The sequence below is a fragment of the Gossypium raimondii genome, chromosome 2, assembly GCF_025698545.1.
Source record: "Gossypium raimondii isolate GPD5lz chromosome 2, ASM2569854v1, whole genome shotgun sequence".
In the NCBI taxonomy this organism is placed as follows: Eukaryota; Viridiplantae; Streptophyta; class Magnoliopsida; order Malvales; family Malvaceae; genus Gossypium; species Gossypium raimondii.
The window spans coordinates 43,630,912-43,645,617 of NC_068566.1; the positions used below are offsets into that span (position 1 = coordinate 43,630,912).

At 33.7% G+C, this 14,706-nt stretch overlaps 1 protein-coding gene and 1 pseudogene across 1 annotated transcript; one reads left to right on the plus strand and one right to left on the minus strand.

Annotated features, from left to right (window-relative positions):
• The first annotated feature begins 4,621 nt into the window (after positions 1-4,621).
• On the plus strand, positions 4,622-6,580 carry LOC105788975 (high affinity nitrate transporter 2.3). The gene is made up of 2 exons (XM_012616129.2): positions 4,622-5,478; positions 5,565-6,580. The coding sequence occupies exons 1-2, from the start codon at positions 4,663-4,665 to the stop codon at positions 6,357-6,359; spliced, it is 1,611 nt and encodes a 536-aa protein (XP_012471583.1). The 5' UTR covers positions 4,622-4,662; the 3' UTR covers positions 6,360-6,580.
• A 4,579-nt stretch (positions 6,581-11,159) lies between these two features.
• Positions 11,160-14,299, minus strand: LOC105789714 (cell division cycle protein 48 homolog; annotated as a pseudogene).
• Between the last annotated feature and the right edge of the window lie 407 nt (positions 14,300-14,706).

Here is a 14,706-nt window from a genome sequence, read left to right on the forward strand (position 1 = left end):
TAATCTATAATCATTAGTTGATAGACATAACATTTCAAAACATCGTGAGAAAAAAATATTCACAATTGCGTAAATATTATTAAATATCAAATAATAATAAAAGTATCACCACAATTTGGAGAAATTCTTTATCAGATAATTAGGTTCACTTGCATATTAATAGGATAGTTAATTTGAATCTAGGTTTTGCGTTCGGAGAGAGAGTGGTGAGAAATCATCTAGGGGAATGGATTATGGATTTTAATCATTCATTGGGGAAATGTTCAATCTTTGGCGCTGAGTTATAGGGTATCTTGGATGACCTGACACTTTTACAAGAACGAGGTGTTGCAGATCGGATTGCCAAGATGGTTGCTACTGATATGGAGGAGGTAAACGTGTTGGCGGCAGCTCCTATAGAAATAATTGAAACTCTTGATAGTGACAGGTTTGGATTTGCACCCCCTTTGCACGCAAAGAAGCGCATTAGTTTAGTTATTCCATAACCACCAAGTTGGTTTATATATATAAACATATTCCACAATTGATATCTAACCAATGTGGGACTAAGCTTTCCATTTTCCTCAGCATAATTCATAAGTGGCTTACTTTGAGCATCAATTTCTCATTCATCACTCAACCATTTTGAGCATATGATGTACCATTGTAAAGGTCTCATAGGGTGGAATATAAAACCATAATTTTATGATTCAAATCTCCACCTTTACTAATCGAGAATATGCCTCAAAGCTTCCAAAAATCTATTTTTTTTCCAACAGCTGCCACTATCTCGACGAAATCAAGTAGCTCTTCAATCCAAAACTTGTTCTCATTAAATTGAAACCCTCTTGTAGCTAGTTGATGGGTAACTTAGTATTACTTAAACATTAGGTATTCAGTAAGTCAATATTTGTTTACATTTTATTTTGCATGCAAAAACTGTTGAAGATAAATACAAACGATATTAATGTGAATAATGAAATTTTATTTAAACCAATTTGTTCGAAAAATCACAAGTACAAATGAAAAATAAACTAATTAAACTTAGGGTGCTAGATCCTAATAGTTCCACTATTATAGGTGAAGCTATGTCATTCGTAAGTATTATACCCAATGTACCGGCTTTCAGCTCTATTATCAATTAAACTCAAGATTTTAATACATTAAAGTATGCGAGTCACACACACATAGTCTGTCACTTACTCAGGATTGAGGTAAGCCACACCATGAACATTACAAGTGAATAAATCTATAAACGGATTTAGGATTTATTTTACTTAGATTATGTCTGATATACTGTCAGTTCACATCTATGTCTCTATGTAAGTCATCTACTTTGATACTCAAGACAAAGTATCTCCCGAACTAGACTTGATAGACAATATAATATTTTTTTAATTGATTTGCTCAATTTTGATTAGACTCAGGATCATTTAAATTATCTAGTAATATAAGTTGTCTTCTTGCATTATTATCCAACCATACAATGCAACTTAATATTAGTTAAATGTTAGATAATCGAAGCTAATATTTAATTCACATTTTGTTTTGCGTGGAAAAATCATTGAGAAAATTATACAAATTAATTTAATGTAAATGAAAATTTTATTTACGCCAATTTGTTCGAAAAATTACAAGTACATTTGACGATATTACTACGCTAAGGGCACTAGATCCCAACAACACCATATTCCAGAAAATGACCAATGAAATTGCCAAATTGTGTGGCCATCACTTCCGACATCAGAGCATTTGATAAATCATGAATTTGATTCCAAAAATTCACATAAAATAAGGGTACTTGTAATGGATCTTTGTTGTCCAATAACTGATCTGGAAAGCAAACTAATGATTGTTAAAAGCCCATGGCCAAGCTATTAGCTAGGTGGATAGAAAGACATGATTGATACAATATTGATACTTTGATAACTTGTAGATACTTAATTTTGGTTACTATTTCAGGAAATTATACTACCAAGCTTAAAGTAAGTAGCATCGTTGCTTCACTTAATATCAATTCCAAAATAACAACTATTGTTAAAAATAGATTTTGTTCAGAACAACTGTTATTTGAGAATAGCTATGCCAGAAATAACTATGCTCAATCCAAGGCTTCAGTTTAGAACAACTATCATTTAGTGTTGTTGTCATTTGAGAATAGCTTATGTTGAGACTAAGATTTAGAATAGCTCTTGTTTAAAACAATTATGTTTCAAGAATAACCATGTTCAAAACAATTATTGTTTGGAACAACTTCTATTTTTTTTGAAAAAAATGTGTTTTAAAGAAGAACCATTATTTCAAAACAAGCTCTTCAAAAAAGCATTATCATAGAACAACTCGTGTTCAGAATAACTCACATTTGGAATAAATTAGAATAACCCTTATTCAGAAACAATCTTCACCTTGCATTTCAAGAGATGTTTTGTGGAAGATGTTTTATAAGGTATCATTTCACCAAAGTAGAGGCAGAAATAGCCCTAGAATATGGCCAGGTTCTTGGATTGTCTTCACTCTTGAGACGTTCTAGAGAGCTCAGCTTAGTGGATTAGATATAAAGGTAGTTAAGAAGTTTCCTATTAACTTTTTCCGGTAACATTGAGTGATTCTCCCTTTTTCTTTCAGAAAAATAGTGAACTTTTACTCACTATTCATCATTCCCATTATCATTATAACTTAAACTCTTTATGATAAAAAAATATCAATGCCTTTGTAATTGAAATCTCACTCTTTATTCCTATTTAATGTTAACTTTGTTACTCTCATTCTTTAGACGCTATAAATAAGAGTCTTTCACAATTAGTGAAAGGATTTTTGGCACTCTTGGCATTTGGATTCTCCAAATTCTCTCTAACGTCTCTCAATTTATTTCATTGCTCAACCTTTTCTTCAACCACACATAGCTTTCTTCCACCTTACAAATCACCACTTGTTGTGTTCAGTGATACATGGTCTGTTTCAATCTTCCTCTCTGCCTTCTCTCGGTACATTCTGTTCACTCATCTATAACACTTATTCTTTATACAAAAAGAACTCTTCACATGATTAAAACACTTTGTAATTTGAAAACTAATTTAGAATATGAATAGTAGTTTGAATACATCGTAATTAACCCATAAAATCACTTAAATAACACAAACCCAAAAGGAATATCTTAAGAAATTAATAATATAAAATCAGCTGAAAAAAATAAGAGAAAGCAAAACACCTCCACATAATATGAATAAATGATCCTAAGTCTGACTCTAAAAACTTTAACTTATTTAAGTTTTGATTTGATAAAAATTAAAAGGTTTAATCCTAAACTTGATAAAACTTAAATTCAAAAATTAGAATCGAGATTGACTTTAACTCAAATTTAATAATAAAAATAATTAAATATTTATAAAAGTTTTACCAACAATTGTTTGATGCAGTAGTAAGGTACATGTATATAGAAGATACAAAATAATTTATAAAAGCCTTAATTGTAAACTTTATTATATAATTTTAGTAATTTAATTATGTATTTTGTGTATTATAAAATAGTAATTTTTGAATAAATGAGATTTACCATGATCACATTTAAATACAAAAGTCTTAGTACCTAATTTTGTGTTCTTTTTATCTTTACCATTTTCTCATTGTCTTCAATTTTTGAAAAAATTATGTTAAATTATTCGATTGAAATCGAAAAAATCCTTTTAACTTTCATTACTTTTAAACCCTAAATTAATTAAATTAAAAAATATTATATATTTATGTGCGCTGGAATTTATAACTTCTAAATTATTATAATCCTATCATCCAGCTAATATTTACGTAGCGATGTTGCAAGGTCACCTATAATTATCTGATTTTAATAGCTAAAAGAATCAGAATTAAACTCGATATTTGACTTTTCATAGCAAAAATGGATGCTCAAGTAAGCCATTCGCAAGTTGATTTGAAAGTCGATCAACGACAAAATAATTGAAAGAACCAATATTTTTAAGAATTAATGTATGATGCATTCACGGTTTATAGGTTTCCTTCATCCTCAGTTATATTATTAATAATGTAGAATAAAAAAATTTATTAAAGGATTTACAAATAAATATTTTTAAATATCTTTTTAATCTCAGTTTCAAATTTCGAATTTTTTAAGTTTAAGAATTTAATGTTTTCATATTTATTTATGTTTAATAATTGTAATTAATTTTATTTTAAATTATCTAATATTTTTTATTTTGTATATTATCTTATTATTAAATATTTTTAATATATTTTAATATCTAAATTAAAAATAAATTCAGTCCATTCAATCTTAAAAAAATTTGTCCAAACTTGAGTTTTTAATTTTACTCCTCGAGCAACCAATTACTTCAAGGTAAAAACTTGGATGGTTGGTCATGGTTACGAGTACGAAGGAGACCAATAATTCTCCTCTAATACCTTATAATATTTCAATTTTCAAGCATTATTTATTTTCTATAGAAAAAAAAAATATGATTTATATAGTCACTTTTATTCAAAAGTTTTTTTTTTTAAATTTATTTAATTGTTTTTTTCTTTCAAGTGCATTTTTATAATCAACCAATACCATACCCTGTGCAAGTTCCTTGCCTTAGCTCAATTATAAATACCCATATCTTCTCCTCCCCCGAGACATTAAACCAAGCAACTTTCTTGTTTTCTTTACATAACAGAGAATCAAGAAAAAAAATGGCTGAAAATGAAGGTTCCATGGGGACTTCAATGCATGGAGTAACGGGTAGAGAGCAAACATTTGCCTTCTCAGTTGCAGCATCACCAAGTGCCCCAACTGATAGCACCATGGCGAAATTTGCTTTGCCCGTTGATTCAGAGCATAGAGCCACAACTTTCAAAGTCTTTTCATTTGCTAAGCCTCACATGAGAACGTTTCACCTTGCTTGGATCTCTTTTTTCACTTGTTTCATCTCCACTTTCGCTGCAGCACCCTTGGTTCCCATCATCCGAGATAACCTGGATTTGAAACAAGCAGATATTGGGAATGCTGGGGTTGCTTCAGTTTCTGGGAGCATACTTTCTAGGCTGGTTATGGGTGCTGTTTGTGACCTAATTGGTGCAAGATACGGTACTGCCTTTCTCCTATTGTTATCGGCCCCCACCGTTTTCTGCATGTCCTTCGTTGCCGATGCGCAGGGGTACTTGGCGGTCCGATTCATGATCGGTTTCGCCCTCGCCACGTTCGTGTCGTGTCAGTACTGGACCACCATAATGTTCAATGGGAAGATCATAGGGCTTGTGAATGGGTGTGCTGGTGGATGGGGTGACATGGGCGGTGGTGTGACTCAACTGTTGATGCCCTTAGCTTTTCAATTAATCCAGCTAGCTGGTGCAACCCCTTTCACTGCCTGGAGGATTGCCTTTTTCATTCCTGGCTGGTTCCATGTCATTATGGGCATCTTGGTTCTAACCCTTGGCCAAGACTTGCCTGATGGTAACCTTGCTGCCCTTCAAAAGAGTGGTGAAGTTTCCAAAGACAAGTTCTCCAAGGTAAAGTCCTTGATCCAACAAAATTTAAACCCGTACTCGTTATTCTTACATATGGTGCTGACCTGTTTTTCGTTTTTTCTTTTTAGGTTTTTCGACATGCCGTCACCAACTATAGAACATGGATCTTTTTCCTCCTTTATGGCTTCTCAATGGGCATTGAATTGACTATTAATAATGTCATCTCAGGATATTTTTACGACAGATTTAACCTTAAAATCCACACGGCCGGGACTATAGCAGCAAGCTTCGGCATGGCCAACTTCTTTGCTCGTCCCTTCGGTGGCTACGCCTCCGATAAAGCCGCAAGATTGTTCGGTATGAGAGGCAGGCTATGGACCCTCTGGTTCTTCCAAACCCTAGGAGCTGCCTTCTGTATCTGGCTCGGCCGAGCCGACTCACTCCCCATTGCCATCTTAGCAATGATCCTTTTCTCGCTCGGGACCCAAGCCGCATGCGGTGCGACCTTCGGTGTCGTCCCATTCGTCTCGCGGCGGTCCTTGGGACTCATATCGGGCCTCACCGGCGCCGGCGGGAACTTTGGTTCGGGTTTGACGCAGCTAGTGTTTTTCTCCAGCTCCAGATTCTCCACGGCCACCGGCCTTTCGTTGATGGGTGCAACGGCTGTCATTTGCACCATACCCGTAGCGTTCTTGCATTTCCCACAATGGGGAAGCATGTTCCTTCCGCCATCAAAAGACCCTGTAAAATCAACCGAAGAATATTACTACATGAAAGAATGGAGTGAAGATGAGAAAACGAAGGGTTTGCATGAAGGAAGCGTAAAGTTTGCTGAAAATAGCAGATCCGAACGTGGAAAACGGGTCGGTAATGTGGTTTTATCGGCACCGACTCCGCCGAATTCTACGCCGGTCCATGTTTAATATGCATATGATCAGTTTAAATCGAAGTATAATTAGCTACTAAAAACTGAGGTTATTTCAGAGCTGCTGTCTTAATTTCCTCTCCTATTAGTTTTTTCACCTTGTAAAATTATCCATAGCATGAGATGATTTATTAGGTATGAAAATTGGCTTTTTCAGTTTTTTTTTTCATTTATTTGTGCTTTAATTGCTAAAGAAGGATGTAGAGGTTAGAGTGGTTCTACCTGGATTCAAACCTGATTTATTCATAAATAGTCTGTGTGGGATTGGTAGTGTTAAAAATAACGGTGGTAGTGAGATTAAATACTATAACGTAAGACAAAAAGTAAACTAAATTCACCGCATTTGTCCATTTAAATCTAAATATGAATTTAAACCGAAAATAAACTCGATCCATACCATACAAGTTAATTAGCTTGTAAGCTATGCAAAGCATGAGATGACTTACTAGGTGTGGAAATTTGGCTTTTTCAAGTTTTTTTCTTAATTTGTACTTTGATTTCTAATGAAGAATATAGATTCATATCTGCGTTGAAAATCTGGTTCCTTTGCGTTATCATTCATGCAATAGTTAGACTGATGGGATACGGTCTAATTATGATTTTAGTCGCTTTATTTTTATAATACTTTTAAAGGTCTTTTTTTTTTTAAAGTTATTCGATATGTTGTTGAAGGATTGTTAGGAGAAGATTGTGACATATCATTTGTCACTCTCTCAAAAGTTCAAAACTTGAAGAGACAGTAGGTTAACAAAGTAAGAGTGCCTCATGAGGGTGCTTGAGAACAAAAAAACCATGCAAAATTGGACTCAAACCCTTGCCTTATAGCTTGTAGGGCATTTTTGGAGAGAATGCTTCTTAGACTTTTTCTAATGAACCCTTCCCTTATTACAAGTAAATTTATTATTGGTTGAACATAGTTGACTAAATTACCACGTGGCATTAATTATGTGTCCGAATAACAATAGAAAAAAAATCTATTTCATCACTTTAACAACAAGAATTAATAGTGTCATCAATTTAAACCTATTAGAAAAAATAAAAGGACTTGATTATGCTAAATTAAAGTTTGCTTAAAAATAAAAATAAATTAAATTCTCAAAATTTTGCATGACTAAAGCCAGAATTAGGCCCATGAAAAAGGAAAGATAACTTGAGAAACGAAAACCACTATTTTTAATTGTATTATTATATTAGGTATTGAAATTAATTGATCTTCCCAAAATTGCAGGAGAAGTTGACCAAAACATATGATAAGCTATAACAGTTTGTTTAAATGAAAGGTACACTTTCTTTTTTGCTGTACACATACTCTTCCGTTTTGCACAATAATTATACCTCAGAGCATATAAATATGATTTAAAAGATTAAATCAAATTTTTATCAAAAGGTCAAAATGTGATTTTATCTTTATTAATTTAAAGAATTTAAAAATTCTAAATAGAGAATGGTGACTGCCCCTAAGAAATAAATATGAAAATGAATCGGATGGTATATGCAGGGTGTACTCTACCAGTGCCATAATGCAAGTTTCATGCAGCTAATTAGTGTGGGAATATTTTTATTTAAAATTAGCAAATGCCAAATTATGTTAGAGGTCACTCAATTATGGTCTTTTCTTTTTTAGTCATCCAACTATGAAAAGTTATAAAAATGACTATCCAACTATTAGTAAATTTCTCTTTTAATCATCTAACTATGAAAGGTTACAAAATGGTCACCCACATATTCAATTTTATCTTTTTTATTCACCTACTAGTTAGGGTAAAAATAGAAACACCAAAAACTCAAGATAGTTAGATGACCAACAACATTGAGTGACCATTTTTAAACAATATCAAATTAATTTTCACAATATTATAAAAAAATTGTGTAATGTAATTTTTCCACGAATTACCAAATATGTTTAAAAAATAAATAATTGAAAATATTAATTTTAAGTTGTTTTATTTTTTAACGGATTATTAAACGAGACCCTGTTATCTTGATTCAATTTTTAAATAAATAAATAAATTCTTATTAAATAGATATAAAAAAATTAAGAATAAATCAATTTAACGTGTGAATGTAACGTGTAAGCTTTAAATTTTGCTTAGAAACTAAAATTATTTGCTTCATATGGAAAGGGCATTGAAAAAATTATAAGAGTAGGTGAGCAACTCAGTAGATTCTCAATCCCAGTAATCTTTGAATAAAGCAATCCAATGGTTACAATATTTCAAAAAGTCAAGTACTTCCACTCTATCTACCACCCTCTTTTGAATTTTTAAATAGAGGATTTAGACTAAATGTTAATAAAGTTAGAGTCTAAACTACGTTATTTGCATTCAACTGTCAATATCTTCCTCTAAAAGGTTTTTACATGTGACGGTGGATTAACGACTACAACCAATTGATTCATTTTACCTCCTGTTGCATTTGCTAAGCAATCAACAACATTGTTACTTTCCCTCAAGATATGTCGAAGCTCAACTTGACATTCTCTATTGCACCGCTCATGAATCAGTTGAACTTCCACTGTATTACTGTTTGTTGCAAAGCCATTCCTAATAATATCAATCAACAGTACATTGTTGCTTTCCCCCTCAACCATGCTAGCTTCAAGCCTTCAAGGATAGCTCAAACTTCAATTTGAAAGATATCAGCCATACTTGTTACCATTTCAAAACCCACCAAACACCCTCTGCTTAGTCCCCTCAATGCTCCTCCTATTGCTACCCTCTGTCTGCTTGTCAACGTCGAGCCATCAATATTAATCTTGACCCATCTCGGTTCAAGCCTTTGCCAACTATTTTCTGTCCTTGACTTGCATACAATTTGCTCTATGCTGCCATTGTTTCCAAACGATCTTGCCCATGTCGTAGCCGAAGCTATTAACTTCTGACTACTCCGGCTAGCAATGTAATAAAATTCTCTCTTTTTAACTTCAAATGTAATAAAATTCAAATCATACAATCATTTCAACTGGTATTTATAAATCTTTACCTAAATTCGGGTTGAGTTAAGTTGGGCGAGTCATTCCGTTCATGAACAAAGTTATATGTATTTTGAGACTTAATGGAATTTTGGCAATATTGATCAAATTTAAAGTCTTAAAATTTAAGCACTTAAGTTAGCTCGAGTGTCATATATGTATTATTTTATATCTAAGTTTAGATATTTTACTGTTTCTCTAATTCTTATTAAAGTCGAATGTGCAACACTAATAAATAAGTATTATAATAGAAGTAGATATTTCAATTATAATTGAAAATTTAATTGGGATAACTTGAATAAAGATACTTAAACTCAAATGATCCAGACCAAAGATAAATTGAATAAATAATCTAACTTAATCTGAAATTGAAATGATTCGATAAAAAGAAAACCGAATATCTCAAACTCAAAATAATTTAAACTTAAAATATTCAAACTTGAAATAATCCTAACTCAAAAATTTTAAAATTTAAACCAACCCAGATTTATAATAACTTGAATCAAAATCAATCCGATAGGTTTACATAAAAGTGAAGGAAATGGGCAATAGCAGGTGAGATTATTATCTTGAGAACTTTGAATTATAGTGTGGACTACGTATTTGATGAACCCAAGTTCGCAGGAAGAGAAGAACGAAAGAAAAACTACTTTCTACTTGCAATTTCCAACTTTTCCACGATGGTGTGTCAGATGAAGTTGAATAAGTGTTACAAATTTTAATATTTTTAAATAAGATCTCGAATTTCAATATTGCAAATGGAAAAAGCAGTTTTGAAAATGCTTCGCTTCCTCCGACTCAACTCGAAATTTAATGTAGTTACACAATATTTTTTAAAAAATTACAGAATTCAACCTTAAGAAAATCTTTATTTTAGGACTTCAGTTTTCTCAACATTTTCAGTTAAGTTGTTACATTGGCAGGCGTTGCCAAATTTGAATAATAATCGTAACACAGTATTTTTAATCTCAAATCGTGATCTATCGATTGAGTGTTTATCTTTTTCAAGAATAATTTTGATTCGAATCATTATTGTACTATAAAGACTCATCAAATTTTTATCTTTTGCTTGTTCATAATATGAGTGATTCATTTAAAGATTAAGCATAAAACATATTAGAGAAAATATATCATAAAAGGTTAAAATATGTCATAAGTCCATATACTTTTCAAAATTTGAAATTTAGTTTCTCTACTCTTTTAGATTTCAAATTTCGAGTCCAACTGCTAATATTGTTATTTTTTTGTTGTTGCTAAATTTAAGTTCATTACAACATCTTTTTTTAATTACATGGCTATGAAGTGAGTAGATCTTTTTAATTCCAAAATGTCACACCAACAAATTTAACAGTTGAACCTGAAAAGTAAAAAAAATAAATTTCAAATTTATGAAAAATACAAGAAACTTGCGGGTATTTTAAGCTCATAAAAAAAATATAAGTTGAAATATCATACGCCAAGCATGATCAACATTGAGGTTAAGCAAATTAAGAACATGATTGATAAGATGAGGATGTTATTGCAAGTAGAATGAATAGAACTTTGGCCTGTAATAATATGTATGCCAGGTTTTACTTAGAATTAGGTGTTAAATTGCTGATTTGAGTCTTAACTTGATTGGTACCGGTATTATTATCAGTGCAAGAGGTTGTGGATTCGAGTGCGCTGAAGCGTATTATTCTTCTATTTAAGAATCAGGGAGAGACTATGGATAGTTCTAGATATTGTATAAAAAAAGGCACAAATATAATAAGAAAATCCATAATGAGATTTAAAAAGAAAAAAAAAAGATTTAAGTGCTAAGAAATAAGAAAAACTTGTATAATCATATTAATAAATCAATGATACAAAAGCCCATAGGGTCACACCATCCTCAAAAACCATGTCATGTAGTTAGCAATTTAATGGCCCAAATCTATAAAAACTAGTACTAGTAAATAAATCCTAAGAGAAAATATAAGCTGGGTAACATAATCCTAGTTATACAAATCGTCTTGGTCACCCCCAGCAGCAGTTGCGGATGTTGAAAACTTGAATTCGGATCCGAAACCTCTCGACTGCAACAATGCCTGAGCAAATGACAGGTATTTTTGGATATCGGCATCGCTAACACTCCTTCGAGCGGACTTCATGGACTCCTCGAAATGTGCAGCCTTGATTTTTGCAACCTCTTCCTCATCGATTGCCTCACGATCCTCTCTTCTTCTCCTTTCCTTCTCTATGTCCTGCAAATAGTTCCATTTTGATTTAATGTTTAGTTACGAAGTTATTGACATCCCCCGAGCATCTTAAAACATGCATATCAAATACAGCTCGAGCTTTCTATAACCATTTATAATGAAACTACAGGCAGCAAAGTGTACCTTCTCAATGTTCTCTCTGATGGCATATTTGCATGCTCGTTGGCAAATCTCAGTAATATCAGCCCCGCTAAAACCTTGGGTGTAAGTAGCCAGTGCACTCAAATCAACATCTTTAGAGACGGGTGATTTTCTCAAACAAGCCTTGAAGATTTGATGACGTGATTCCTCGTCAGGGAGAGGAATATAGATTAACTGGTCAAGCCTTCCAGGCCGCAAAAGTGCCGGGTCTATAATGTCGGGTCTGTTGGTGGCGCGGATGATAAATACAGTCTTTTTGGCTGACATGCCATCCATTTCAGATGAGTTAAAATACCCCCAACACTGCTTCCTCTCTGCACCGATTACATAATGTCATCAGATGAGTTAAAATACCCCCAAAACATATGCATATAAGATTGAAGTCATTGATGGAGCAAATAAAATAACTGTATAGCAATTGAATCGAGCTCATAAAAGAAAAGGACACAAGGTGCAGACTGACTGGCCTTGTCGAATATTTCTCGAACATTGGCTTCGCTCTCACCGAACCACATGGTGAGCAGTTCAGGGCCTTTGACATTGATGAAGTTTGCTTGGCATTCATTCGCAATAGCCTTTGCGAGGAGAGTTATACCACATCCGGGAGGACCGTAGAAAAGGACCCCTTTTGAAGGTGACATACCGAATTTCTCAAACTTCTCCGGGTGCTCCACTGGATATTGCACCGTCTGCCACAACAAACAGAAACACACAAATACAAGTGTTAGCAACAAGCTTGAAAGCAAATTTTATAAAAAAAAAAATAGTTAAGGCTACAAAGTGATGAAATAATGATAAACACCTCTTGAAGTTCTCGTTTAACATTCTCAAAGCCTCCAATATCCTCCCAGCTCACATTAGGCACTTCAACGACCTGAGTCACCAAATCAAGCACCCAATTTAATTTCAAATGAAAGTAAATCACTCACTGTTTCACGCAGAGCAGAGGGATTGCTAGGTCCATGGGCAGTTTGGAAATGCTTGTTTGTAACCGCCATTGAGTTAAGTATGTCGGCATCAATGGAATCATCCTACAAGTCAATCACATCCATCTTCTCTCTGATGCATTGCAGCGCAGCTTCCGTGCATAAAGCAGCAAGGTCGGACCGACATTAGCATGAGTGTCTTTTGCAATCCGTTCTAGATCAACCTCATCGGAAAGCTTCATGTTCTTGGTATGGATGCGAAGCACTTCAAGACGACCGACTTCATCCGGAACACCAATCTCTATCTCCTTATCAAACCTGCCCAATCTTCTCAAAGCAGGATCGATGCTATTTGGACGATTAGTAGCCCCAATAACAATCACATGAGCCCTTGATTTCAATCCACCCATGAGAGTCAAAAGCTGCGAAACGGTCCTTCTCTCGACTTCACATTGGTCTTCTCACGCTTAGGAGCAATCGAATCAATCTCATCCATAAACATGATAGATGGAGCATTCTTCTCAGCTTCTTCAAAAGCCTTCCTAAGGTTGCTGTCACTCTCTCCAGCTATTTTGGACATAATTTCTGGTCCATTAATGCAGAAGAAGAAAGCTCCGGTTTCATTAGCCCTGCTCTGGCTATTAAGGTCTTGCCAGAACCCGGAGGACAGTAAAGCAGAATCCCTTTAGGTGGCTTAACACCGATTGATTTGAAAAGTTGAGGATGCCTTAATGGCAATTCCACCAACTCACGAATCTGAGTCATTTGCTTCCTAATGCCACCTACATCATCATAACTAACTTCATCCAATCTATCCTCATCTTCTCTTCTAACAGGTTCCCCCTCGCAAAAAAATTCGGTACCTGCTGCAACAACACAATACTCTGCTGGGTCGGTCTCCATAACCTTAAACTCGACACTCCTCATCCCTCCTCGAACCTGGAATAGGTCTCCTTTCCAAACAGGACGGTAACAATCCGACAAATAAGCTGCAAACAACAAACTAATGATACAAATATATAATACAAGAACGGCAATCATATGTGCAGGGAGCAGATTTAAAACTTACGCTTCAAGTACGTATGAAATAGATTCCCCGAAACCCTTCAACAGTATCGTCGATGGGAAGGATGTGAATACGGCTTGCGTACGGAATATCAGCGCATAGATGTACAGATACGACATCTCCAAGTCGAACTCTCAGATTCGACCGAACAATTTTGTTCATTCGAATTTTTTATAAATCGCGTGCCTCATCACCATGAGCAATGCAAAATGGTATCCTTTTGTTTCTTTCCCTACAAGAAACCAAATCCCATCATCAACCAGAGATAACATTCAAACTTTTCAACTAACATCACTTTATTCCATAAAATCTAACTATTACCGCAATATTCTAAAACTACAAAGCAGGCTTGATGTAAAATTAATTAAAAAGCTTTGAAACTTAATAATTTAAATAAATATATATATATATATATATAATAGTAACTCATTGTACCTTGATGAGAATAGTGTCCCCATGGAAAAACTGCAAGTTGTCTATGGTGTCGTGGTGGAAACAAATAACGGAGTTATCGTCGTCGACTGCTTCATCAACTACCTGTCGCTTCGTCGACCTTTTCCTTTCTAAAATTGCTGTCGAGTAATCTTTCGTCATGGAGTTGTAGCTATGTTAGGGAGATTCCAACCAAGTCATTAATACCTCCAAGCTATTTGAGTTTAATTGAAAAAAAGATAAATTTGACTCTGCAATTACCAAATTAAGCTTAAGCTATAGGTGGAGTCAAATTTAAGCTTAGTAATACTCGGTCCAATGTCTTACCAGCCTTATCAAGCTTTCCATTTTTAGTGTATATATGTTAAATATTTTATATTATTAAATTACTTTATTACCTTTAATATATCTTATTAACTCAACTTGTTTATTAAATCAAGCTCGATCTTGAATATGTACAGCTTAACTGAATTTGAACTTAAAATAGATATTTGATTTCCAAATTTCTAGTCGAACTCGAATGAGCTAAATGATGGTTATAAAGAGACTTGCAATTGTTTTAATCTTTC